General features: G+C 45.3%; 1 protein-coding gene across 3 annotated transcripts; it reads right to left on the bottom strand.

Annotated features, from left to right (window-relative positions):
• Positions 1-2,050: 2,050 nt before the first annotated feature.
• ATG14 (autophagy related 14) lies at positions 2,051-26,578 on the bottom strand. Of its 3 annotated transcripts, none has more exons than XR_008234624.1 (11): positions 26,295-26,578; positions 20,791-20,853; positions 20,614-20,656; positions 20,122-20,203; positions 11,179-11,416; positions 10,536-10,765; positions 9,958-10,079; positions 8,765-8,851; positions 8,569-8,654; positions 4,318-5,714; positions 2,051-2,242 (listed from the first exon to the last, which is right to left on the bottom strand). XR_008234624.1 is itself a non-coding variant. In XM_052783572.1 (10 exons), the coding sequence occupies exons 1-10, from the start codon at positions 26,576-26,578 to the stop codon at positions 5,408-5,410; spliced, it is 1,542 nt and encodes a 513-aa protein (XP_052639532.1). In that variant the 3' UTR covers positions 2,561-5,407. The 3 variants fall into 3 exon arrangements, 1 of the variants encoding a protein (XP_052639532.1); XR_008234625.1 differs by lacking the exon at positions 2,051-2,242 and adding an exon at positions 2,561-4,226; XM_052783572.1 differs by lacking the exon at positions 2,051-2,242 and having other exon boundaries at positions 2,561-5,714.
• Between the last annotated feature and the right edge of the window lie 443 nt (positions 26,579-27,021).

Genomic DNA, 27,021 nt, shown 5'->3' with positions numbered 1-27,021 from the left:
GTGCGGATGGGTGCTGCGGAAGGCCAGGCTGCGCGCCGAAACCCGCGGTGGGATCGCACGCAGTGACTCGTGTTGTTTTGGCACGTCGGGACAGAGAGCTTTGAAGGCAGATGTTTTTATTCTCTCCATTAACAGCGAGAGAAAGCAAACTGTGCCCTTACAGCCTGAAACGCGGGTTTGGTAAGCTCAGGATGTTCATGGTAGATTTAAAAGAGATGCTGGGGGTTTTTTTCCCCAGTCGCTGCTGTACCTGCTGCCTGACACCCTGGGCGTCAGGCACCCCTCCCCGGTGCTGCTCAGCCATCTCTGCAATGCAGCAGACATTATGACAACTGGGAGGAATGAAATTAGAAAGCTCAAAGAAGGGTGCGGCTGCCTTGTAATCAGCTGTGAAAAGGGAGAGGAAAAGCAGGATCCCTTGTTAATTCGTGACTTCATTCTCTAACGGGGCGCAGGCTTCACCCAAGCTTCGATCTGCTCTGCCGGCTGCACTGGGACGAGCAGCAAAACAACTTTCTGGAAGGAGTTGTCTTGCCAAAGCCATCAGCATCTTCAGCTTAATTTCAATTAAGGAAGAGGGGGAAGAAACTGCTTTCCTGCCCCCCCAAGACTCCTCTGGAAAACTTGAGATAACCCACGCCAGGCTGACAGCAGCGAGGAAAGTCCCTGCGAGGCTGAAATAGAAGCAGCGGAGGAAAATATTTTGTAACTAGATAAGGGGCCAGTGAGGTCATTTTTTTTGGAACAGGGTGTGAGATTTTGGTCACCTTCGTTGAACAAGGGGAAAAAATGAGAATAAAATAATAGCATTGGGCTGTTTTGTTCCTTGGAGCAGTTAAATACGGAGGACAATTTGCTCTCTACCCTACCCCATCCCCACACTCCCCCCAAAGCTGGCTGAGGAACGCGGGCTGTTTTATACATTATTTATTACGTTGTTTGCCGGCACGAGCCCTGTTGCACAGCACTGCTGTTAAAAATTGTTTTACAGAACAAACTTTTGCATCCAGAAGTGGGTTGGTTCTCCATGCAGCCATGCTGAGCTGCCTGCAAGTTTGTTTTTTTTTTTCCCATAAAGTTGTAAAGCGCAGATTTCTGTTTCCTTAAGGGCCAGTTCAGGGAGAACCCAAGGTCTGATGAACTTTTTTTTCCTAAGAGGCAATGAAAAAAATAAAAAAAAGTCCAGTGTTGGATTTACAAAATTCAGTGTTCAGAAGAACTGTGGACTAAAGACTGTGCTGTGTGCTTGACTTCCCTGCTTAGGAGCAGTTGGAGCGTCTGGACTGAATTTCCAGATATGCCTGTGAAGAAATTGTACTAACATTTCCATTGTTTGTAAGCTTCCAGTTTTCATCAAGCTCTGGGGGTCTCCTGGCATGGACACCACTGAAAAAGCCACCCGAGGCTGAAGCTTGTGGTTGAGCTCTTGCTCCATCCTGCCTGTTGCTACAGCAGCTTTTCTCCTTTGCTGCATCTCTGCTGCCTGTAACGAGGCTCTGCAGTGCTTTTATCAGAGTTCAGCTGCTTGCACTGGCCCCAATTCACTTTCTGCAGCATCTGCCCCCACCCCCCAGAACCATCATTTCACACCTGCACAAAACTGCACTGATGCACTCTGTCTTGAGTCCCACTTCTTGCAAGGTGGGCACGGTGCTGAAGCCTCACCCTCGGCTGTTTCTCCTCCCCAGCCTGCATTTGGCTGGTGCAGCCAACCCCAGAGTAGGGACGGGACATGGGAGCCTTATGGGGCTGCTCTCCTGCCACAAATCAGTGCTGGCAGAGGACAAAAGCTCCTGCTGACAGCACTGCTTAAGCAAAAGTAACCTAAGCAAGCTGAGGTCAGAGCCAGGCTTGGCTTTGCGCACAGGCTGCTTTCCCGCACAGCCATGACTGACCACGCTGCGACCGAGGCAGCAAACTGCCGCAGCTCCGCGTGCAGGAGCCCCAGGCTGCTGCTGCTCTTGAGGGCACAGCAGAGAGGAATCACAGGGCATCAGTCCTCCCCATCAGGTCGTTTCTCCTCCATCATTCAGCAGCCAGTAACCCAGGCCACCAGGTCGCACAGGCAGAGCTTGCTTCTCGCTGACAAACGTGGCCCTTTCCCAGCCCCGTTGCTCAGACACACACAACAGTTCACTTTAATAGTTGCCTCCTTCACAAGACACACGCTTGCGTCCTTCTGCAATGACTGTGTAAAGAGGAGCGTCTTCCCTTGCATGCAGAAGTAATTCAGGCTCAGCCCCTGCAGAAAAAAAATGTCACCCATCAAAGGAGCAGTTCAAAGCCAGGCTTACACATGAGATTTATCCATTTACACATACATATAGGGATATGTATGCGTGTGTGTGTGTGTGTGTTTTGCAGGACTCCTCTACCTGCTACAAATAGAGATGCAGTTATTTTATGTAAGAGTATTTTTTTAGAATCAGTATTGCTTATTCCACCGCTGTATGATTGCACTGTAACAGGTCTGGTCCCTGTGATGCTTTGAAGGCTGGAAAGTGGTGTGTACTTCCCCAGCACGGTTAAAAACAAACCACACAGAAGTAACAATTATAAATATACAACTTTAAAAAATTACTGTTAAAGATTTATTGCAATAATACAATAAAATTTAGAAAAAACAAACCAAAAAACATTTGTGTTGAGTTACATCTAGTTCAGAAGTTGCAGAGAGAGGCCCCGAGTTTTTGCAGGTGACAAGCAACCCTTGGGTGTCCCACCTGAGACCCTTCAAAGGCACCTGATTTTCAGCAGAGAGCTGGGCTCTCAAAATCAGGCTCTTCCTTGGCAGCTCAGATCAGCCACCCCAGATCACTGGTCACAGACAAAAGCCACGGCCTAAACTGAAATTCCCGCATTCATGCTACCCAAAGTGTTTTGTAAACTCTCAGCTGGCTGTCTTCAAATATCTATAATTACAGATATTCCTGCCCTCCCTCCCCCACCCCCAAAACAACCTGGAAAACTAATCCTGGCAATTGCACTCAAGGTTTGGACACACACAGCTCTTCCTTAGCTACACATGTGCAAAACACTTTAAAAAAAAAAAACAACCACCCAAAAAACAACCACAATCTGTATTGTGTTACAAAAAAGTTTCATGAAAAGACGGATCCCAATGCATTTTAACACCCTCGCAGTGCCGTTGTGCACTTTCAGAATATGACATGGTTGCAAATGAATTACTTGGAAAACATGATGGTTATGAAGTATATGGCTTAAAAAGGTTTTTTTGTGTAGGTTTTTCTTCCCCTAAGTAAGTAAATGACAGTATACAGAGCTGAATCATGGCCTGACCTTTAGAGGTTCAAAGTAGCACAAAGGCAGCAATGAAAGAGTGACTGAAATGCGTATTAAAAACAAAAAAAAAAAAGGAAGAGAAGATATTTATATGGCAGGGTCCAGTGCAAAATAAATGGGGAACCGACGCTAAGAGCCCAATATACAGTACTGGTGAGTATGTGCTGGTTGCTAAGAACTGCAAAGGATCCGATAGCTGCAAGTGAGTAAAGTGCTGTGAACTGAACAGTGACCCAACCCTCCTGGCCCCGGCCCAGGCAGCGCTTGCTGCTGGGGGGGCTGGGGGGCACCGTCCCCATTCAGGCTGCAGTAGTCAAGGGAGTCTTGGCTGTTCTCTTAAAACGAACCCAACTATTGGATTTAGACCAAAAGAATGGTTAGGACCGAGGGTGTCTTCGCCTAACAACGTGTGTGCTGTTAGTGCAGAGTTAAGGGTCTTTGGTTTAAAAAAAGAAAAAAAAAAAGTTAAAAGATACTACTGACAACAGATGCCCATCCCCAAGGCCAAAGAGAAAGAGCTGCCGTACAAGAGAGGCGGAGGGCTGGGAGACACGATACTCGGCCGGTACCCCTGGCGTGGAGCTCGCTGGGGTAGGCAGGCATCGGTACCAAAAACTACTTTTCCACCCGCTCCTCGGTGGAGGCGGGAGGCAGCGCTGGCTGGCCTGGAGAGGAACCGCACGCCTCTTTGGTGGCCAGAGCAAAACCACCACAAAAAGACTCTGTGAGACAGCCGGGTAAGCCAGCCCCGGAGCCGGGGCTTCAAATGCGCAGGAGGACAGTGCCTGATGGCAGGGACATGGCTTGTGCATCCCTCCCTGCAGCCTCGCCGTGCCCCTGGTACGAGCTGCATCGCCACAGGGAACAGTGGCAGAAATCTTCCCTCCTGGAGGGGTGGGAGGATGCTTTTACTTTAGTTTACCCTGTGGAGAAGTGCAATGTCCCAACTATATAAAAATGTAAACCATACAGTGGAAGCCTCACTGAGCAAACCCATCTTTAAGTAATACATACCACAAGGCAGAGGAAGTGGAGGAGCACTTGTTAATGAACACATCTGTCAGTATCATACCTCCTGTAGTTTTACAAGGGAGCCAGCTGCGCTGTGAGCATTTCTGCAGTGAAATGAAATCAACTTCTTGGCATTCAGTAAACAAGAAAAAAAACCCCCACCATAAACATAAAATAGAATAGGGTTTAAAATGCATGTAGTGTAGAGACCATGTGACTTCATTAAACTAGCTTGAAATGAGGTTTTTCTAATATTAAAAAGTGGCAACATGGTGTCATAACTGATGAATATTATTGCAACAATGCAATCCTGTATCAGCATCAAATGTGGGTCTAGCTAAGAGAACGTCCAGTGTTTCTTTGGTGTATGATATTAAGAGTAAAGAGCCTGCGTGCTTTGGACAGCACAACATGAAACTTCTAGACTACCTACCAGTGGAAACAGCATGAAACAAGCCAGTTTTCTATGGCAAAACTGGGTAAAGATTCACAACCAAATCTAAAAGAAGAGCAATTTGCTGTGTGAATTCCTGTCCATGCTGATTCTTTGTATTAAAAATATGGCAACAGATATTAGAAAACATGTTAAAAATGCATAATTTTCATGTCCTGAATGAAAAAAATTTAGAAATACGCATTTTTGCATTATGCAAGACAGATTTAAAACACACACAAACAAAAACCCTGTAAGGAGTTAAGAAAACATGAACTGCATTTGCACCACTGTCCAGACTGCACACTGAGCAGCCTTCTCTCTGTACTCATCCCAATTCAAATACTCTAAAATCTGTTTCTTCTTCAGAAAGTAGAGCTGGAGGCTGCCGTGTCCTTCTTCTTTGATACTCAACAATGCAGACAGAACCAAGACACAAAGTGCCATCACAGAATCCATCAGAAGTACGTAGCTAGCTAATTTACAAAATGGTACCATCACAGTCATCTTGGGTAAATAAAAAGGTTTTTCTGGTTTACAAAATGAAAGTCTGACCTTTTCTTTGTTCCAGGCACTACTTAACTGAATATGTAAGGTTTACTACAGCATTGCCGGGGAGGGATTCCTTCCATAAATCCTATGATCCTTTTCCCATGCTCTTTAGCGATGTCCAGTGTACGCCTTCAGCCACGAGGTCACCGAGGCAGCAGCGGACGAGATCATTCCACCGGCGCTGCTGCTGGCAATGGGCTGAGATACCTGCGTGCTCTGGCTCTGCAGCATCTCCACCTGCTGAGAGGGGATATCGCAGAACCTGGGGCTTGGCAGATTCTCCCAGTCTGTCCCTAGGTCTGTCTCTTCATCACTGATGTGCTCATCTCCGCTCTCATCTGTTTCACCGGTGGCACTGGGATCCACAAACTCCATGGAGTCTTCAAGATCAGCGCTGATTTCAAAAGGCCCAGACCTGTGAACACGGACACAATGCCGTCAGCCCGTTTGGTACCATGCACGAGAGGGACTGTCACTTCGCTGGTGTGAGTCCTAGGCACGCCAAAGCACCCTGCTCTGTCATGTGTACAGCAGAGAAATTAAAACACCTCTGCGTTTATCAGTTGGCAGAGAGACACTCGCTGGCTGCAGAGATAACTGTATTATGACAATGGTGAAACGAAAACAGTTGGCCAGGGAAGCGATAGCTGGGTTCCAATCCATGAAGCAGGAACGGCGGAAGAGCTGTTCTGCTTTGGCAGTGGATAGTGAAACACATACACATAAAAGAAAAAAGCTATTGATAATAACTCACAGCTCCACTAGTCTCAGCTTGATGCAGAACAGCTTTTATTTTTAACGCTAGCCCTGGCCAGGCCAAGACCGCTGACAGAGCTGCAGCCAGGGGAAAGGTGTAGCTTATAACTTAGAGAACTGGGTTGGCACAACTCACTAGTGGAGACTTCCCATAGCAGCACTTCACCCTGAGCAACATCTCAAGATCTTTTTTACTATGAGGCTGGTCAAACACTGGAACAGCTTGCTCAGAGAGGCTGTGGAGTTTCCACTGGAGATACTCAAAACCCCACCGGCCACTGGTCCTCGGTAACTTGCCCTAGTTGGCTCTGCTTTGAGTGGGGCGATGGGCTGGATGTCCAGAGGTCCTGGCCAAACCCACCCGCGTGTGACTCCGAGTTCCCTGCTGCCACTGCCTGGTGGGAGAAGCAATTGCATCCCACCCCATCCCACTGCTTTGCACTAGAGTACAGGCAGCCCAAATCTGAAACATCTTTACTGAGCCAAAGCAGGCAGTTTCACAGACCCTGTGACCCACGGTCAGAGAGCGCGAGGTTTTCAAGGAGGTGGTGAAAGGTGGATTCCCCACAGCAAGCAGCATCCCTGCCAAAGTTCATTCCAAAGCACAAAGCTGCTCAGTGAAACAGCAGCAAGAATTTAACATGGGTAAGAGCGTTTCTGCAGCCTTAGCGGGAGAAGCCGCCCAAAGCAGCGATTTAGCATGGAAAACTGTAATCCAAACAATTAAAGCTTGGTAAAATTATATGTATCTGAAAACAGTAGCTTATAAAGGAGACTGTCAGGCAACTATAGGCCTAGATATCTAAAGAAAAATAAAGAGAGCTGGTTGCTGCAAACTTTGCAGACAGCTGAGAAATTAAAGGTAAACACTCCTCTCTCATAATCCAGAAAGGAATGGGAGTGCTGCCTTCTGGCAAAGTATTTTGCTTAACAAGGCAACATAAGAAGAGAGTCATCAGGTTTAAGGCCAGAAGGGACCATTAGATCATCTCGAGTGACCTCCTCTGTAACAAAGGCCATTACGTTCCACCCATTCCCCCTGCCCAGTAACTTCTGCCTGATGAAAGCATCCATTCCAGAAACTCATCCAGCCTTGACAGGACAACATAAGGGAACAGAGAATCCCCACCTTTTTTCTTGCAGGTAATTAATCTCTGTGTTAAGCACATGTGCCTCATTTCAACCTAGCTCAGACACTTTGCTTCCAGTGGCATCTATAAAGCCGTTCAGTAGGCTGTATTTTCTCCCCATGAAGGCGTAGAAATCAGGTCCCCTCTCAATCTCATCTCTAGCAAGCTAAGACAGTTTTATACAGACTAAACTATGCCCCTCACTGCCAGGTATTTTCTCCGACTCTTTCCTGTAACCTCTTCTTTTACTATGTGGACCCGACTGATGCGTGTGGAGCTCAGTAACATTTGCACAGAGAAGGGAGACCCACTGTGGCACCGGGACCTTCTACAGCAGCTGCTTTCCAGGACACAATTCTTCTTTCTCTGGGTATTTCCTGCACTCTCTCTGTTTTCAGGCAAGCAGCAGCAAGCACATAATTTTTTCCAAACTGAGCTATGTTACAAAGATTTGGCTCCCCATATCTTTGGGCTGAATCAGCAGGGTTATACCCAGAGAACATAAGGTAAGTGGTTAGAGGCATGCATTCAGTTCCTCTTAGTGGCACTGCAGGTTTTTAAATAAAACTGGATCTGTACACGAGAATAAAGTGGAAAAGTAGATTTCAGAACATTACTGTGTTTAAGGGGGAATAAAGCACTTTGCAAATATTTGTTTAATCTGACAACTGTCTCGGGCACAAGTGACTTGTGACTGGATTATCCCAACAGGAAATCAATGTTGTTGGCTTTCTTATATTTAGATTGTAAAAAAAAAAAAAAGAAAAAAAGAAAAAAAAGAAAGATTATTAAACCTGGTGCATGCAGCCCACAGGAACTGATGTTCTTTTCATCACGTACTGAGTTAACAGAAAACTTGTCTTTAATCTTAATTTACATATAAATGAATATTATTTGAAGTGTTGACTTTGGTCTAGGTTGTTCATTGACTTGAAGTATTTTGGGAAAGGTTTACCTAGTATTCGTTTTAGGGTTTATATTGCTGGATGTCCCTAGGTACTTACACGTTGGCAAGATGTGGATAGGGTCGTATCCGGAGTAGTGAGACTGCCTGGCATATGTGCTGCTGTTCCCTGGAGGGAAAGAGTTCCTGCTTCTGGGCATAGGGGAAAACAATTCCATAATCAGCTATGAAGCCTCCAGCTGAGCCTGCCATACGCAAAAGCACAGCATACACACATCTCTGAAGTCTAATTTCCTACTCAGGACCCCCTTTTTCTGTCCTCTCTTGTCTCCTCCTTGTAACTACCCTGATTTCTGATGTGCTGAGGACTGATCTATAGGTACAGCAGAAGAGAAGAATTTCCCTCATAAGTAACAAGGCAAATGCATAACTTCAAAAGGGATTCAGTCACAGGTGAGTTGAGATACTGCTGTTCTTACCTGCCCAAGTTCTCAGTGTCTGGGCTGACCAGGTACATAAGGTTCCTGAGCGTATGCAGTGGGTGCAACAGATCTAAATTTACATGCTACCATGGAGAAGGTAAGAAAAAGACATGATCAGTTACTGGAGGAAACCTGCAGGCACAGTTGATATTTTAAAAGCTACTTAAAGAATCCCCATATACATTCCCCCTACCTGAGAGAAGCAAAGGTGAAGGATATTAGCATTCAGCTTCTTCACTGCCCGCGTGAACCTGTGTCTGCTGAGATTCTCTCCACAGAACTCGCTGTTGAAACACCATACACACACATATATATACAGAAAGCAAAACGCTGTGAAAATACACCTACTGGAGACATCAGCATTCTGTGCCCTGGCTTCCTAACAAATCCCAGAGCAAACATCCTTGCAGTAAGCACTTCTTTAAACTGTACAGCCAGTTTTAGAGTGCTCAGGAGATTAATTTTTCACCTAGCAAGACTGTTAGCATTTCATCAACAAGCACTGCTTGCCCTAGTCTCACCAGTTTCAACAAGACAAGCGATGTAAACTGTATGAAACTCAAAGATCCCCTGTAGCCAAGCTATTTCAGCTCTCCTTTTACATCTTGCATCGTTTCCTGTTCCCAAGCTCTTCCTTCTGCAAAGACTGAGCACCCAAATAATAGTATAAAAAAAAAAAATGCAGAGACCCTACACAACTTTTGTGCCCTCACTTCAGCAACCGCTGTTTTTAAACACTTAAAAGAATCTCGGCAGCGTATTTGAGACCTCTGGAAGCCTGACCAGATCTACGCCTCCCTCAGTGCTTCTGTACAGATCCCATCTGCTCCGCGTAGACATTAAAAACGTAACAGTGCTTTTCCTCACAACTGGGGTTTACCCAATACACTCCTAGACGTCTGGCAGCCAGGTACATTCCCCCTTGGTGTTTTATCCTAAAGAGAATTACATTGCTGTCATGCCACATTATAAGGCCTTGTTCCACAGCACTTAATGTAGTGGAGCTATTCAAGATGACTACGAGTTGCTGAATTGGGCTGGGATTTTGTAAAGCACAGTAGGGTCTCATAAAATGAAAAGTGCTATTCATGGACTGTCATATTTCTTTTCTAATTTGAGGATGCTGAATATGCCAATTAGAAAGCTGTTATTTTCAACTATGATGGTTGGTCTACACTCTCAGGAGGTAAAAAAAGAGGGAGGGACTATTGACTGGTCTAAAATCCTACTAGCCCTCCACCCAAAATTAAACAGCACAAAAATCCATGAGCCATCAACCATTACCATAAAAGCTGTTCCAAGTAATGACTTCGTTCCCAAAACCAAACTGAAGTAAGATCAGTCAAAACTGGTCACTGATTCACCTCCTCAGAGGCTTGCATTTACTTGCCTGTTGCAGAGCTTCTTGGGAAGATTTACATCAAGTATGAGAGACAAAGTGTTAACAAGCTGAGTTGCATAGCACAATGCAGCACTGATGGTATAAGCAGGGTTATTATGTTCCATATCTAAAAGAAATAAAAACATCATGAAAGTCTCATTTTAAATGAAGCCTCAGTGGGTGTGTTAATGCATTAGTGAAGTCTACTCTGGAAAATGTCATTTGTAAGTACTGAGAACAGCCTGAATCCAGCAATCATTTACAGTGAAATCTGTCAGAAGTTGGTAGAAAATAGTAATTCTTGGAATTCCTGTTAAAACGACGACATGTGAACCATGTCAAAACTGTGAATAATTAACTTTATCTCTCTATTACATTGTGCTGTCCCCCAGCGAGCATTTCCTGCAAAAGAGGATTTCAATGGACTAATCCCTATACTGGTATTTATTTCTGACTCAGGTTGGTCTGGGTGAGAACAAATGGACCAGGCTACTGCTCCTCAGTGCCTTCTGTTGGCATCCAAGGCTGCAAGTTCTATGGCTTCTGGAGTATCCCAGATGCCTAATCAGACCTTGCTCCTTACCTGGTCCTTGTGTAGTCTTCTTCTCTTCCACCCAATTGTAATATGCTGAATAGTCTCCATTATTAGGAAGGGTTATCCAAGGCCCTGCGATACTGATGCTGGTGTCCCCATTATGATCATCACACACCCATCTCCCAGAGAGATACGTGGTTCTCCTGGCTTCCGCGAGCTTGCTCACAGTGCTAGAGGTCATAGCATTGTCACTCTCAGAAGACACATCTGCAGGATCTCTGTAGCACCCAAAGAGGAACAGAGTGTTTTTAAAGAAATTTTAGAAATATAATCGGAGATGCACTTGGCAGGCACTTAGCCAGATTTCACAGAGAATGAAATGCTTGTAGAAACACTCTTGCAAAACTCCTTATTCCCCAAACTACTTTCCTTTGTTCTGGGATTTTTACTTATCTATTTTAAGAAAGTTTAACATTGGATACATACCTCAGATCTCTCAGTGGGGAGATGCTAGCACCTCCAGATTCTTCTATTCTGGACCTCTATCTTTGGGTCAGATGCTTTGCCTTTGGGAAACACCTCCTCCCCACAGATGCTAAGGGAGCCAGAGCGCCTGGCTTAGACTTACATGACTCACTTCTGGGTGTCTAAAGCTAAGCAAAATGAGTCCAAAAGGATAAGCCTTCTGTACCTCATGCTTGTCTTTACTTCTTCAATGGGAAATATGACTGACGTTAGCTCCAGGATATGCGTCCGACGAAGATTTGCCAGATGCTCGTACTGGGTTTTCAAGTCATAGGTTTTTTTCTCTACCAAGTCTCCCAGCTTGCGGTTATGCCTCTGGATCTTCTCTTTCTTCTCCTGATGCCGCTGAGCCCTGCGATAATGCTTCTGGTTCTCTTCTTTAATTCTCAGAAGCCCCTCCGTGTCTGTGAAAACAGCAGCAGATGTTAGCCTTGGAAAAGGAGCTGTGAGGTACTTGTAGTAAGCTTGAGAAAAGCATTATTAGTATTTATAGAAAAAAAAAGACCTGTAACAGCTTAAAACAGAAAACCCTGCTAAACTATTAACATTTTCCAGCTGCTAAGTGGTACAACTTCTTAATCTTTTCTGAAGATCTCCAAAGAGACTGAAACTGGGATTAATCTTTCCCTGTCTTTCACCCAGCTATTTTTGGATTTGGAGCAGAAAAGCCAAGATTTCACAGTTTAATTAAACTTCTGAGGTAATCATTATGACAGAAATAGCTTGACTGTACACGTTTGTGTGGTGCTGGCCAAAAAGACATGCATTGCTTGCAGCCAAAATCAAGTGCAGATAGCATCTTCATTCACCATTTCTGGCACCACTGCTGCTATTAGTGTATGTTATTTGGGCTTTGCACTCATGTATGTGCTCTTAAAGCACTTGGATCCCAACGGTGCAGACTTCTTGTTACCACAAGGGAACACTGACTACCTCCCTTTCCAGTCACAAAATGAGAAATGCACTTATGTACTCAAGTGCTGCAACTGCCTGAATTTACTCCATGCATCAAGCACACTGAGGCTTGGAAAAATATCCTTCAAGAGCATCTGCTGATTCTCCTATAAAATAATTGACTGCAGTAATGCTTCCAAAAACATATGGTGCTAAAGACAGTGAGTTAACCACTTTGTCTTTCAAAAGCATAAGGAAGTATTTCTTATACACACTCTCCAAATACATGTCTAAAACTCTTAAGGTACCCTAGTTTGAATGAGAGCCCCCATCTACTAGTCACTCACTTCCCATTTTTATGGCTGAAAAGAAACAGTGTTAGTCAGGTTCTCTTACAGCAAGGCATCACTTCCCTGTAATCAGGAAGTGGGATAACTGTCCCTTGCACAGAAGGGAAGCACTAAGCCCTGACATCATTTTACTGATATATTTTGATTGCAAGGCACAGATGAGACCAGAGCTACAACAAGAATGCTCTGTGGCACTCAAAGCAGCTGCATTATGTACTACTAAAATCAAGAAAACTTCTAAGCAGCTACAGCTACCTCAAACAACACATTCAGACTATCAGTCTTCCCAATAGGGGAGCACAAAAATTAAAAGCTACATCCACAGAATGGGACCCAAGACAGATTCCCATCCACGGGTCTGTGCCAAGCCAGCACACAACACCCTCCTGCTAGTCCTGGTTTGTACCTGCAGAACTGGAACTGCACAGCCATCTGGCTGGTCCGTCATCTGGCAGGGTGGGAGACCAGGACTGCTGGTACCCCTCAGAGTGTGCCTGCCCCAGCAGACACAGAGTGTGCTTTCTCCAAATGTCAGGAATTATTTCTAGTCATCTAACTGATCTGTGGCGATCCGTGTGTTTGGTAGGAAGGAAGATCTGATACATGGGAGATGCAAAGTCCCAAATTAAAGAAGGTGAGAATAGTTTCCCTGTGCAGATAAGAAGTAATAATTCTCAGGTTTGTAAAATAAATGACCCCCTGTTAGAGGAACCATAGAAAATTGACTTTTCTCTGAGTGATACCAAGAATCCCTATGTGACCGCTAGTAATTTAGTTTCCTTTAAGCATTCCTGTAACATCAATGGAAAAAATCAATTAATGCTTGCATTCATATTCCCAAACTCTCCCTTTGCATAAAGAATAAGAGACAGAGGAGGAGTAAAACATCCATCTGTTCAATTTTCACATTCATATTGTACTTGAAAGGCTACTTTTTCAGAGAGTGAACTCCCTTTTCTGCAGGTCCAACAGCAATTATTTGAGAAGCAAGCGAGAACACTGCACACACGTTTCCTCTTTAGCAGTCCCAGTGCAGAAACAACTATCCTTTTTTTGGCACAGCATCTCTGCTTTATGACCCAATTTATGAGGTGATTAAAATTTGTCCCCAGAAGTATTTCAGGACACCACTGTGTCCCACACATCTACACTGCCTGATAAATGCAAGCACAGGCACGCTGATCTCTGCCCAACAGAGAGCTCTGCCAGATATTTGCAAGATTGTCTCCTTGAACTGTTCTCCACAGACAGAAGACAAACACACATATTTGAAAACCTTATTTTAGGGAGCACCAATTATTGAGGTATCCAGTCAACTGCAAAAGCAGGAACCCAGTGTTCTAGAAATTGTTCTTATTTCAGAAAACTAAACTATGCCATTTCCAAGAGAAGAGAAACAACCTATTTACATTTTCTAATGTGGTCCAAGAGTGAACCAAGTTGGGTTCCTGCTCTACTGGCTGCTCATGGAAAGAGTTCATTTTGGGTCTATCTGCAAGAGCAATTGTGGGGTAATTGAGCTAACAACAGGTCAGTTGGGCAATAGTTAGGTCAGTTCACAGGTTAAATCTAATCAAGTTCACTGTGAATCAGAGAAGTTGCAAAATCTGCAGATAATACACTTCATACAACAGCAGAAAAGTGGAGGAACTCCACTCCCCAGTTGGTCCCTGCATTTTGAGAAAAGGTGACTAAGTGGTGGGTGTCGGCCCAGAGGGAGACCCAGGTATGGTTGCCACTCGGGGGAAAGCCATTGTTAGGAAAAATATGGCAACGCAGATAGAGGTCCCACGTAAACATGCAGCTGTCCAGGTCTCTGGCTGCAGGGAGTGCCTGAGTCTATCAGAAATGATGGAGGTCAGCGGGGACACCTCTTGTGTGAGGTGTGACCAGGTGAGTGATCTGCTCAGCCTGGTGGTAGAGCTGAAGGAGGAAGTGGAAAGGTTGAGGAGTATCAGGGAGTGTGAGAGGGAGATAGATTGGTGGGCCCACACCCTACCATCCCTGAGGCAGGGGCAGTAGATGGAGGCTCCGCAAGAAGCGGAGGTTCCCCTGCCCTCCTGCCACCAGGCAGGAGGGGACCTAAGAGATGGAGGGGAATGGATACAGGTCCCTGCTCAGGGAGGCAGGCAAGTCCCCTCCCGGTCTCCCTCACCTTCCCAGTTGCCCCTACGCAACAGGTATGGGGCTCTGGAACTTGAGGACCAGGCCAGTGAAGATCAGGGTGTAGATGAAGCCCTATCTAGGGAGGTGCCTAAGCCCAGTCGGGCATCCCCACGCATTCTCACATCCTCAGAAAAAAGAAAAAGGAGGGTAATTGTTGTAGGCGACTCCCTCTTAAGGGGGACAGAGGGCCCGATATGCAGACCTGACCCATCCCACCGGGAAGTCTGCTGCCTCCCTGGGGCCCGGGTAAAAGACATTACCAGGAAACTCCCTGGTCTGGTTCAGACCTCTGATTATTACCCATTGCTAGTTGTGCAGGTTGGCAGTGATGAGATTGCAGAGAGGAATCCAAAGGCAATCAAAAGGGATTTCAGGGCACTGGGACGATTAGTAGAAAGATCGGGAGCACAGGTAGTGTTTTCCTCAATCCCTTCAGTGGCAGGGAAATACACTGAAAGGAACAGGAAAACACACCTGGTCAATACGTGGCTCAGAGGCTGGTGCCATCGGTGGAATTTTGGGTTTTTTGATCATGGGGAGACTTACACAGCACCGGGCTTGCTAGCGACAGATGGTGTCCAGCTGTCTCATAGGGGTAAGAGAATCCTTGCTCATGAGATGGCAGGGCTCATAGAAAGGGCTTTAAACTAGGTTCGAAGGGGGCAAGGGATAAAACTAGGTGCACCAGAGATGAGCCTGGGAGCAGCGTGCCGATGTTAGGGGTGGATTCGATGACCCAGCTCAAATGCATCTACGCCAACGCACGCAGCATGGGCAATAAACAGGAGGAGCTGGAAGCCATTGTGCAGCAGGATAGATATGACTTAGTCGCCATCACGGAAACATGGTGGGATGACTCCCATGACTGGAGTGCTGCAATGGATGGCTACAAGCTCTTCAGAAGGGACAGGCAAGGTAGAAGAGGTGGTGGGGTGGCTCTCTATGTTAGGGAATGTTTTGACTGTTCAGAGCTACACGATTCTGATGACAAGGTGGAGTGCTTATGGGTGAGGATGAGAGGGAAAGCCAATAAGACAGATATTGTGCTGGGAGTCTGTTATAGACTGCCTGACCAGGTTGAAGAGACGGATGAATCATTCTACAAGCGGCTGGCAGTAGTCTCAGAATCGTGTGCCCTTGTCCTTGTGGGGGACTTTAACTTTCCAGACATCTGCTGGAAATACAACACAGCAGTGAGTAAACAATCTAGGAGGTTCCTGGAGTGTGTGGAAGATAACTTCTTGACACAGCTGGTGGGTGAGCCAACCAGGGGAGGAGCCTTGCTAGACCTGTTGTTTACGAACAGGGAAGGACTGGTGGGAGGTGTGATGGTTGGAGGCCGTCTTGGGCTTAGTGACCATGAAATGGTAGAATTTTCAATTCTTGGTGAGGCAAAGAAGGTGGTCAGCAAAACCACCGCTATGGACTTCCGGAGGGCTAACTTTGGCCTCTTCGAGGCACTGGTTGAGAGAGTCCCTTGGGAGACGGTCCTGAAGGGCAAAGGGGTCCAGGAGGGATGGACATTCTTTAAAAAGGAAATCTTAATGGCTCAGGACCAGGCTATTCCCATGTGCCGCAAGTCAAACCGCCGAGGAAAACGACCGGCCTGGCTGAATGGGGAGCTTTTGCTAGGACTTAAGAAAAAAAGGAGAGTTTATCATCTCTGGAGGAAAGGGCGGGCAACTTGGGAGGAGTACAGGGATCTTGTTAGATCATACAGAGAGAAAATCAGAAAGGCGAAAGCTCAGCTGGAACTAAATCTGGCCACTAGTGTAAGGGACAACAAAAAATGTTTTTACAAATATGTTAACAGTAAAAAGAATCCCAAAGAGAATATCTATCCTTTAATGGATACAGAAGGGAACGTAGCAACCAGTGATGAGGAAAAGGCCGAGGTACTTAATGCCTTCTTTGCCTCAGTCTTTAATAGTGAGTCCAGTCATCCTCAGGGTACTCCACCTCATGAGCTGGAAGGTAAGGATGAAGAGCATAACATACCCCCCTTAATCCAGGAGGAATTAGTTAGGGACCTGTTACGCCATCTGGACACTCACAAATCTATGGGACCTGATGGGATCCATCCAAGAGTACTGAGGGAACTGGCTGAGGTCCTTGCCAAGCCACTCTCCATCATCTATCAGCGTTCCTGGTCAACAGGGGAGGTCCCAGAGGACTGGAGGCTTGCCAGTGTGACTCCCATTTATAAGAAGGGTCGGAGGGAGGATCCGGGGAACTACAGGCCTGTCAGCCTGACCTCGGTACCGGGAAAGATTATGGAACGGTTTGTCTTGAGAGCACTCACACGGCAGCTCCAGGATAAGAGGGGGATCAGGCCCAGTCAGCATGGGTTTACAAAAGGCAGGTCCTGCTTGACCAACCTGATCTCCTTCTATGACCGGGTGACCCGCCTAGCGGATGAGGGAAAGGCTGTCGATGTTATTTTCCTAGACTTCAGCAAGGCCTTTGATACTGTCTCTCATGGCATACTCCTGGAGAAGCTGGCATCTTGTGGCCTGGATAAGTGCACTATTCACTGGGTGAAAAACTGGCTGGATGGACGAGCCCAGAGGGTCGTGGTGAATGGGGTGAAATCCAGCTGGCGGCGGGTCACGAGTGGTGTTCCCCAGGGCTCGGTGTTGGGCCCTGTTCTGTTTAATATCTTTATTGATGATTTGGATGAGGGGATTGAGTGCACCCTCAGCAAGTTTGCAGACGACACCAAGTTGGGAGGCAGGGTCGATCTGCTTGAGGGTAGGGAGGCTCTACAGAGAGATCTGGACAGGCTGGATCAATGGGCTGAGGCCAATTGTATGAAGTTTAACAAGGCCAAGTGCCGGGTCCTGCACTTCGGTCACAGCAACCCCATGCAGCGCTACAGGCTTGGGGAAGAGTGGCTGGAAAGCTGCCCAGCAGAGAAAGACCTGGGGGTGCTGGTTGACAGCCGGCTGAATATGAGCCAGCAGTGTGCCCAGGTGGCCAAGAAGGCCAATCGCATCCTGGCCTGTATCAGGAACAGTGTGGCCAGCAGGAGCAGGGAGGTGGTTGTTCCCCTGTACTGGGCACTGGTGAGGCCGCACCTCGAGTCCTGTGTTCAGTTTTGGGCCCCTCACTACAGGAAAGACATTGAGCTGCTTGAGCGTGTCCAGAGAAGGGCAACCAAGTTGGTGAGGGGCCTTGAGCACAAGTCTTATGAGGAGCAGCTGAGGGATCTGGGGTTGTTCAGTCTAGAAAAGAGGAGGCTGAGGGGAGACCTTATCGCTCTCTACAACTACCTGAAAGGGGGTTGTAGTGAGGAGGGTGTTGGTCTCTTCTGTCAGGTGTCTGGAGATAGGACAAGAGGAAATGGCCTCAAGTTGAGGCAAGGGAGATTTAGGTTAGATATTAGGAGAAATTTCTTTACTGAGAGGGTTGTCAAACATTGGAATGGGCTGCCCAGGGAAGTGGTTGAGTCACCATCCCTGGAGGTATTCAAAAAGCGAGTGGATAGGGTACTCCAGGGCATGGTTTAGGGGGCATGGTTAATGGTTGGACTTGATGATCTTGAAGGTCTTTTCCAACCGAAATGATTCTACGATTCTATGATTCTAAGTTCCTCCAAGTCACATTGACCACCTCTTCTCCTTTCTTCACAGTTATTATCTCCTTCGTAATAACCTTCTACCTACTGAAAAGCTTGCTTTTCTTCACCTTCCTCTTCTCTAAACCAAACCAAACATAATTTCTCTTAGCCATTCCTTGTGTTTTATTCCTAATACTCTCTTCCAGACTTTGAGCAATTGAAGAAAGATACAAATCAACTGGAGAAATTGGACACCAGACTTCCACTGAGGCAATACCAATGCTGGGCACAGCAGGATAATTGCTTCCATCTTAAATACAATGCTTATATTAGTATAACCCAGAATGAGGTCTGAACTTTTCTGGAGTGGCATTAGATTGATCTTTTTTATTTAATTTGCAACTCCCAGATCCTTTCCTGCCAAACCTCACCACTGACCCCCACTTTGGGTTTATACGTTTCTCCTTTCGAAACAATGGATATCCTTTTCAGATAATATGTCAATTTATCTGCACAATTTTGAATTTGATCCTGTTCTCCACAGAAGTCCTATCGTCATCCACCTTGGCTTCCTCCATTCCACCTTGTATTCTACCATGGAAGCTATTACAGAAAATATTGAACAAAACTAGGCCAGGAACTGGCTCCTGCTGAGCTCCACCTGTCTCACCTCCTTGGTTTGACAAGTATCACTACTCTTTGAATGCAGCCTTTCTAGCCTTTTGTGTCAGCCTTACAGTGATTACACCCAGAGCAAATGTCTTTGCTTGCTTGTGAGGCAGGCTGGGGTAGTGCCCATGGGCAAGGTATGTTGCATCTTCTGCTTCATCCTCCACTAGACCACTTGATCCCCAGACAAGGGGTTAATTGGACATGGCCTATTCTTAACAAAGTGATGCCTATTTTTAATTACCTTATCTTCTAGCTACCTACAACATGGCCAGAGGTTTATAATAGGATGACTGTGTCAGCAGTTTAAGGTTCTCCCCTCCTCCACCCTTTGAAAACAGATACTGTTGTCATTCTGTTTCCTGGGACATCCTCTCTCCCTCATGTGTTCTCAAGTGCTCACAGACTACTTCAGCTTGTTCCTTAAGTTCCCTACAGTGAATCTCATAAGGCCTTGCTGACATAATCAAAATAATATTCAGCTGGCTGTATTCTTTCCTTAGTCTGCAGTCCTCATGATGTAAAGTTTCAACTGGCTTAGCAGCTGATCACATTTTCTTTCAGGACAATGAATCAAAGAAAGCGCCGAATGCTTCAGACTTCTTTGCACTATTTGCTCTCTTTCCTGTTAACCAACAGACTTGCCTACTCCATCTTTTTCTTATTATACATTTCTTACTGTTACTATCCATCCTCCTTATTAATCCATCCTCCTTATTAATTAAAAATCATTTTGCATCTCAGCCTTTTTGATGTTATCACCACAAGCTTGTGCTATTCCTTTGTAACTAGTCTCAGGTATATGCCTCTGCTTCCACTCTCTGTACGGCTCCTCTTGAATTTCAAGTCATAAAAATGTTCCCGATTCAATCAATATGCTTCTGAATATGCTTCCTATCTTTCCCTTGCAAGTAGGTTGTAAGAAGTGCTGCATTTTCTCTTCTGAAAAATGACCCTACACATCTCTCATGTATAAAAAAATTTAATGAGTTTCAAAACTGAAGCTGCTGAACAGTAGCAACTCACCAGCCTGTGCCATATTTCAGTGACTCTTGCTCAAGTAGGATTTTAGGATTTCTAGACAGGCATGGGTTAAAATTCATCAGTTACATGACATTGGTAACAGCTGCAGAACTGTTTGCTCCTCTTTATCAAGAGGAAGTGATCAGAAACACTACACTGAATAAAGCCATCTCTAGGGACAAAGCCAAAGTCATAGGCTGCTAAGCATTTAGTTTTAAAGCTGTTGCAAAACGATCTCCATCCAGCTGAATAATGTCTACTGTTTGCTAATTAAACCCCAAGCATAAAAAGGCTAAAATCGACTCAATGATTTGCCTTCAAGTGGATTTAAGAAGTGACGGCTTGGAAATTTACCATTTTTAAAAACTAACACTCAAATTCACTTCAATTGATTTTTCACTGTGAGGCACTGAGTTTTCCACATCACAAAAGCACAGGCATTACTCACGTCTTGTCATTTCATCATTTTCTTTGCAAATGGTCTGTTTCAGCTGCTCAATCCTCATCTTGCAAGACATTATTTTCCATCTCTGAAAAAGAACATTCAGCAACTCTAGGGCACAAACGACTTCAAACACACTGACTAATGATTAACAACAAAGCCAGCAGCTTTGGTGCAAAAGTAGCAGGATGTTCTTAATTGGATCAGATGAACAAATAAATATTTCATATACTGTTTTGCACACAGAAGAATGCCACAAACAAACCAAATGCCTAGTAAAAAGTCAATCAGTATAATAAGTTATTGAACAAATATCTAGTAAGAAATGAAAAATATTGATGGCTTGGAGCACTCTGCTTGCAGAGCCAATTTCAGTTTTGCTTATGACAGGCTTTTTGGGAAAGCAACACAATGCCTTTAAGGTAAATTGTAACTTTAAACTACGAGATCTAGGAATTCAGAGAGTTTAAAAACTATGGGACACTTTGAACAACTCACCAGCTGATCAGTTATCTCTTTCCCTTCCATGGCCTTCAAAACACTAGAGGAAAAAACATGATTGAAAGTTTTATGACTATCTGGACTATGTCTGTCTCCAGCAACAGTGCATTAGAGAGACTGGGTTTTTTTCTAAGAGTTCTTATAGTTTATTTTCATTTAATAACTACAACTTACTGTTTTTGGAATTCTCTCTGTTTGGTTTTAAGATGCATCAGCCTTTCTTTCTTGTCTGAAAACCTGGAAGAGATTAAATGATTTCATTGATATTTTGCACAATATGGCATTGTAAGTTGTCTGAAAAGATAAAAAAGACTGAAGCTTGTGGGAGTCTCTAAACCTCAACTATCTGTCTTAATCTTGGGAAGTAATGACTAAATGTATAAAACTCTTGCAGAATTCTAGAGCATGTGTCTCAGGAATTGCAACAGAACCTCTAAGCTGAGGAAACATCAGCTTGTCATATTATTGAACTTGTAAGCAAATTGCTTGCTTCTTCTAGAAGATTTATAGCTTAGTGATATCAATATTTTGTGTATTAAGAAAAACATATAGTACTGGAGAAATTAACAGTATCATCTCAGATACCGTAGTGAGTCTGAACTGGGGTATTCTACAAGCTGGGATGGTATTAGCTGGGTCCACTCCAGCAGCTGGAAATACAGGTTTTCATACACTATGCATTGCATTTTCTCCCTTCTAATATGGAAGTGCCTCACTTTATTCATTAATGGGTCCAAATAGGACAGCACTCTCTCAAGACTTTTACACAACATCCAAATCTTTCTTGTGTTAGTAACAGCAATAAGTTGCATTGTCTTCTACTTATTTCTGCTAGGCACTTGTAGCCATCACAAGTCCATGACCCAAATGTCTGCTTGAGTTCAGCTTCACTGGATGTCCGAGGTATAGGAACTGCAAAGAACTCATCAGAAGGGAATTTTTTTTAGGATTCATCATCCTGTGTTTTCACCCTTTGAATATGCAGCAGCCATGTTCTGCTCCCCTCCGTGTTCCACAATGTATTGAGAAACACATTTAAAGAAAATAGCATATGAACGATGCATATTGAGAAATTACAGTGAACCATGACGTGACAAAGCTAACAGTAAGAGCAAGCAGCAAGAGAAACAGCCAAGAGAGTTAGATGGCATAAAAAATAGCAAGTGCGCTTTGTCTTCTGCCAACATATAGATTTCCAACTTTCCCTTGTGCTTCCCATGTTACAGCACCATCCTGATCCACACCTCAAAACTGTCTTGGGTTGAGTCCACATATGGAAAAACAATTCATTAATTTCCCTCTGGAGCACACAGAATTGACAATTTCACCCTAACAGAGATCTAATACTTCACATACAACCCATCAAGTCCTTTATTTCAGGGATAGCTTTATTTAGGAAGAATTACACAGTAAGCCTTGACAGGGTGGCATCTTGGGCCCCTCTCTGCTCAACTCTGTGGGTTTGATTTCAGGTAAAAATTGAAAATGCTTCATTTCTTTCCTTGAAGTGCTGAAATCTGAAAGCTTGGTGACTAACTTTGGGTTCAGAAAGTGTGTAATCACCCTTCCAGATGACATTAGCATTAAAACAACAGCAAAACTACTGGCTACTGCCTTCATAGTCAACCAAAAATATCTGTTTTCCTTCCAAAACAAACCAAAACTAAATGCGGGTGCTTGGCATAAAAAGCCAGAGGAATGTGGTGCAACTGGAGCCTGGCTGCTCAACCCAGCACGTTCATTCTTCCTGTGTGTCCTCACCCCACCAGTCATCGTGGAAATTACAAAAGTGCGCCGTACTAGACTCCTGTTTACCGCAAGTAACGCACACCTACTGTAGCCCTGACCTTTGGCTGCAACCAAAAATAACTTGGCCCAGAAACACACCGCTCGGCAGTCACACAGGGAGAGAGAGCTGGGATAATTTGGCAATTCTTGTTTTCAAAGCTGGATTAATGGGCACAGAGTCTGACTGAACAAAATTATCCAAATCGTGTCCATCACATTAGCGAAAAGTTGAATGATCTGTCAAGAATCTGGGACTAAATTAAGTTTTTACTGTGGAAGAAAGATAGAAATATTTGTGAAAGCCTGCAAAAATTACAGCTCACCACACACTTCAGCAACTATGTCAAACAGCTCCTACAAACTTCTTTAGCAGGTTTCTCCTAAGCAAACATTTCCACTTCTTTATATAGCCCTAATTTTAATTGCATCACACCAAGTAACTAATTTTTCTCTAAGTATCTATGGCCTTTCAATTTGGCAAAGAAACAAAGCTTTGGATGAACTATTATAGGAACTCCCATAAAACGTAAACTGAGAGAAGGAGAGAACTCAACATCTCAAATTATCCATTAAATGTTTCTCTTTCCTCAAGTCTTATCACATTAAGCTGAGATTTTCTACGGTTACCTGGCTTATTTCCACATGTTCATAATTAAGAGAGAAGCAACCAGAAGGGAGGACTTCTTGATCTATAGGAATTGATTAATGCTGAAGGATTTGAGGACAGCAATAGGGGCATCCACTACTGTATCTATTCACTATAATAAAACTCCATTGTTGCAAAAACTCACTATTCCCAATCATAACCCACAGCTTAGAGAAGTCAGACAGGCTTAGACATCTCAATTATATTGTCTTTGGCTTTTGCCATCTGCAGACACATAAAGCAAAGCAATTCAGTACGCCTGTAAAATACACTCTGAGAATTTATGCATATGACAGGCTGGAGTAAACTCCCAGGAGGAAGAAGAGTCTCCGAGCTGAAACCAACATAAAGATGCCAGCTTAGCTTTTGAATATACAACACATTACTAATGAAAAGGAGAACATCAGTGATTATTTTACTGGAGGACTTCCGGACTACTCATCCTTAATTGTAGCTGTACCTCAATAATTAATCTTAACAGCTCCTCAATCTCTCCCCCTCACACATACAGGGTGTGATTTTTGCCAGACATATGAACAACTTCAGTCTTACTGTAGCTTTTATAAAAATTAGCACACAAAGCAGTCCAATGAAAAGAAATCTGAAATAATTCTTACTGTTAGAACATGAAATCATTTATCTTCTTCTAAGGAAAAAAATCACAAGAAAATTCTAAAAATAAACCACCACTGGATACAAGGGGTAATGCTCGCTTTCTTTACTTTTCACAAGAGAGAGAACAATCCTTTTCCCCAGTAACACTTCAAAAAGACAAATGGGAGGCCCAGGTGACCCCATACACTTCTACATTCTGAATTTATCACACAGTGCTTATGACCAAGTCACACAGAAAAGCCCTTGTCATGACCCTGTCAGCCTCCTCCAGCACCAGCCATAACACTGATATCTAAAATTAACCCAGGTACTACTAGAAGGCATAAAATAAACAAATAAATAATGATGACAGTAAACACCCTGAAATCCAGCCAGTTAGCCACACCTGTCCCTGCATGACTTTGCCATGGTGTGTGGTCACAGTTTAAAAAGTCGCTCCCTCTCTCCGTGCTCACATCGCAAGAAACACATAGACACCCACTCACTGCTTACAATGAGGAAACAAAGGAAACTGACCTCTGAAGTGACAAGCTCTCACTTTTATATCAGTCATTCCAAGTATTAATTACAGAATGCAGCCAAAATACTTCAAGCACAGTTTTAAAAATAAGTAATTCCATTATCTTCAAAAGAACAAGAAGAAACCTGAGCTTTACGGGGCTTTGTCCCTACACTGAGCATTCCTGATGCAATCAGGCACGCTTATGTTATTCACGCTGTGTTATTCATATATGTTATGTTGTTCCTTTAATTCATTAATATGAAGTTGCTGTTTCAATGAATTGCACTACTGCTTGGGAAAGTTTTGAGCAGCAGGAGAAACAAAGCCTGGGGAAGTTGAGCATATAGGGAGGCTCCCCAGAATGGAGGCTCTAGGAGAATAGACCAGCAGCGATCCCCACAGATGGAACCATGATGTCCAGACAGACTTGGGAGGAAAGACAGAAAAAAAAAAATTAAAAAAGAGACTTACTTCCTGTAGTTAAGAAACACAGTGCAAATATACAGAAGATTTTCTAGCCACAGACGAACAGGAGAGTTAAAGCATCTTAGGAGGATGCAGTGAAAACTGTCAGACAGAAAAGCTGATCTTGTCTCACGTGAAAAGGTATGAGGAAGATAAAGAGGGGTTTTTTTCCAACAAGCTGTTGCTTCTGGTGCTTTGGCTAAGGCTGCTTCTTTATGGTTTCATTTTTCTGATGGGTACAGAAACTACTTAAGCCTTGGTTAATACAGAATGACAGTGGTTCCACCGTAACAAAGGCTACAATTGAACTTCTATAATTATGCCTGAAGTTTAGCCAAAATCCTAAGGCTACAGAAAGGGCAGGAAAAAGATACTTGGTTTATGTTCTAAACTCCAAATCCAATTTTTTCCATGGAAGCTGCACACAACCCCAAAGAGTCTCAGACAAACACAAGTTTTCCATCTATTTTAGAAAGACTAAATACAGCTTGCGGTTCTATGACACAGTCTTTTATGTAAAAAAAAGAAAGCCTGTCGAGGGCAGACTAAGGTCTCAATTTTGCAAGCTGATTCACACCAGCTGACACCCTGTGCCCACTCCCACCAGCATCAATGGAAGAAAGACACCACTGTCCCCTTGGCTGTTCTTGCATTTGGCAGAAGGATGCAAAGAGCCTTTGGTACGAGGACCATACCGCACCACGCGCTGCTTGCCACCTTCCCAAAATAGTTCAAGAAATCACTCTCAACAGCTGCTAATGAAGCTACAAATGAAGAACCAAGAACATGGCGTCAGCCAAAAATCAGAGCTATTCCAGAGATGGTGCTGGGCAGACTTTTAATTTAAGAATCTGGGCTGGCCACGCTGTGAACGACAGCTACGGAGGGGCGATCTGCATCTGAGTCATATAATGAGAATATTTGCTTATTGACGTAACACTCATTCAGCCGCCCTCCCATAGAGCCAATGCTTTGCAAAAAGGAGCAGGAAGGTGCGTGACTAACTCAAGCAGAGTATTTTTTTGTAATTCTAATTTTGTAATTCCATGATTAGGACTATTTATACAGCCAAGAAAACAAAAAAGAGGTGCCGTTTCCTCGCACACCTCCCTGATTTTGTTCAATGATTTAGAAGACTACCGGGTTTAAGGTGTGCTGCTGAAAACACGCATTTCAAATATCCTGCTGCACGGCTCTCTTTTTGCCCTGAACTGTCTGGAGCTCCCATCAGCTACATCGACACGGGCACGCCTCCCGACAGCTGCACCTAAGTGAAAGTCGGGGTGCTATTTTTTATTATTATTTTAAGCAACACGCTGTGGGTCCTGCTCTGCCTGCCCGTGTGGAGCAGCCCCCCCCCAGCAGAAGCCCCACAGTGGGCCCGGCAGCGGCAGGACCGCTCCCCTGCCCCACACCCAGAGCCCCCCGCCCCGGGACAGCGGCTGAACGGCGGGGAAAGTGGGGGACACACACCCACCCCGTGTCGTGTCCCCCCACACACACCCGGCCCTGAGGGGAGCGGGGGAGGGGCAGCCCAACGGCCACAGCGCGGGGCGAGGTGAGGCGGGGCGGCCCCCCCAGCCCCGGGCGGCGGGGCAGGGGAGTGAGAGGGTGTCCCGTTCCCCCCCCCCCCCCGCCCCGTCCCCTCAGGGCCGCCGGTACCTCTCGGAGTCGCGGCCGTCGAAGAAGACGAAGTCGCCGCTCTGGACGCACTTGGCGCAGGTGAGGCGGCGGCGCGTGGTGTTGCAGAGCGGGCACCGCTCCACCGCCACGTACAACCCCTCGGCGTCCTCCTCGGCACCCCGCAGAACCGCCGGCCCGGCCCCGGCCCCGGTTTCGGCCCCGCCGCCCTGCCCGCCGGGCTGAGGCCGGCAGCCGCTGGGAGACGCCATGATGGGCTCCCCGCGCCGCCGGTCACGTGGGACTTTGTTTTCGGCCAGGGGCATTGTGGGAAGCGGGCGCTGAGGCGGCGGAGGGGCGGCCCGGGGGTGGGGGACACCCCGTCCCTCCGCCGGGCAAAGAAGTAACGATGGCGGCTTTGAAAAAGAAATAAGCATTTCCTTTTTCTTTCTCGGAGCCTGGCTGCCTGCAGCACCTGCGGAAGGAAGGAGGGCTGCCCCCTTCCCTGCTCCCGGAGGAGGAGAGGGTGGGTGAGCAGTGGTGCAGGGCCTGCCCCACAGCAGGCAGCTCCATGGGACCCCGCTGAGGAAATTGTGCATTTTTCTTTTCTTTGCCAAAGCTGAAGAAAAAAAAAAAAAAAAGAAAAAAATGCGGACAGCATCCACCACAGATCTGCCATCATGCTTACTAAAGTCTACAGTACACAGCATGGTTGTATTCTGCTTCCCAGGGTGCTGGGTGTTCACATGAACCTCCCACAGGCGCCGCT

The sequence above is a fragment of the Harpia harpyja genome, chromosome 3, assembly GCF_026419915.1.
Source record: "Harpia harpyja isolate bHarHar1 chromosome 3, bHarHar1 primary haplotype, whole genome shotgun sequence".
In the NCBI taxonomy this organism is placed as follows: domain Eukaryota; kingdom Metazoa; phylum Chordata; class Aves; order Accipitriformes; family Accipitridae; genus Harpia; species Harpia harpyja.
Note: the sequence above shows the minus strand (reverse complement) of the source record. Positions and strands in the feature narration are given on the sequence as shown.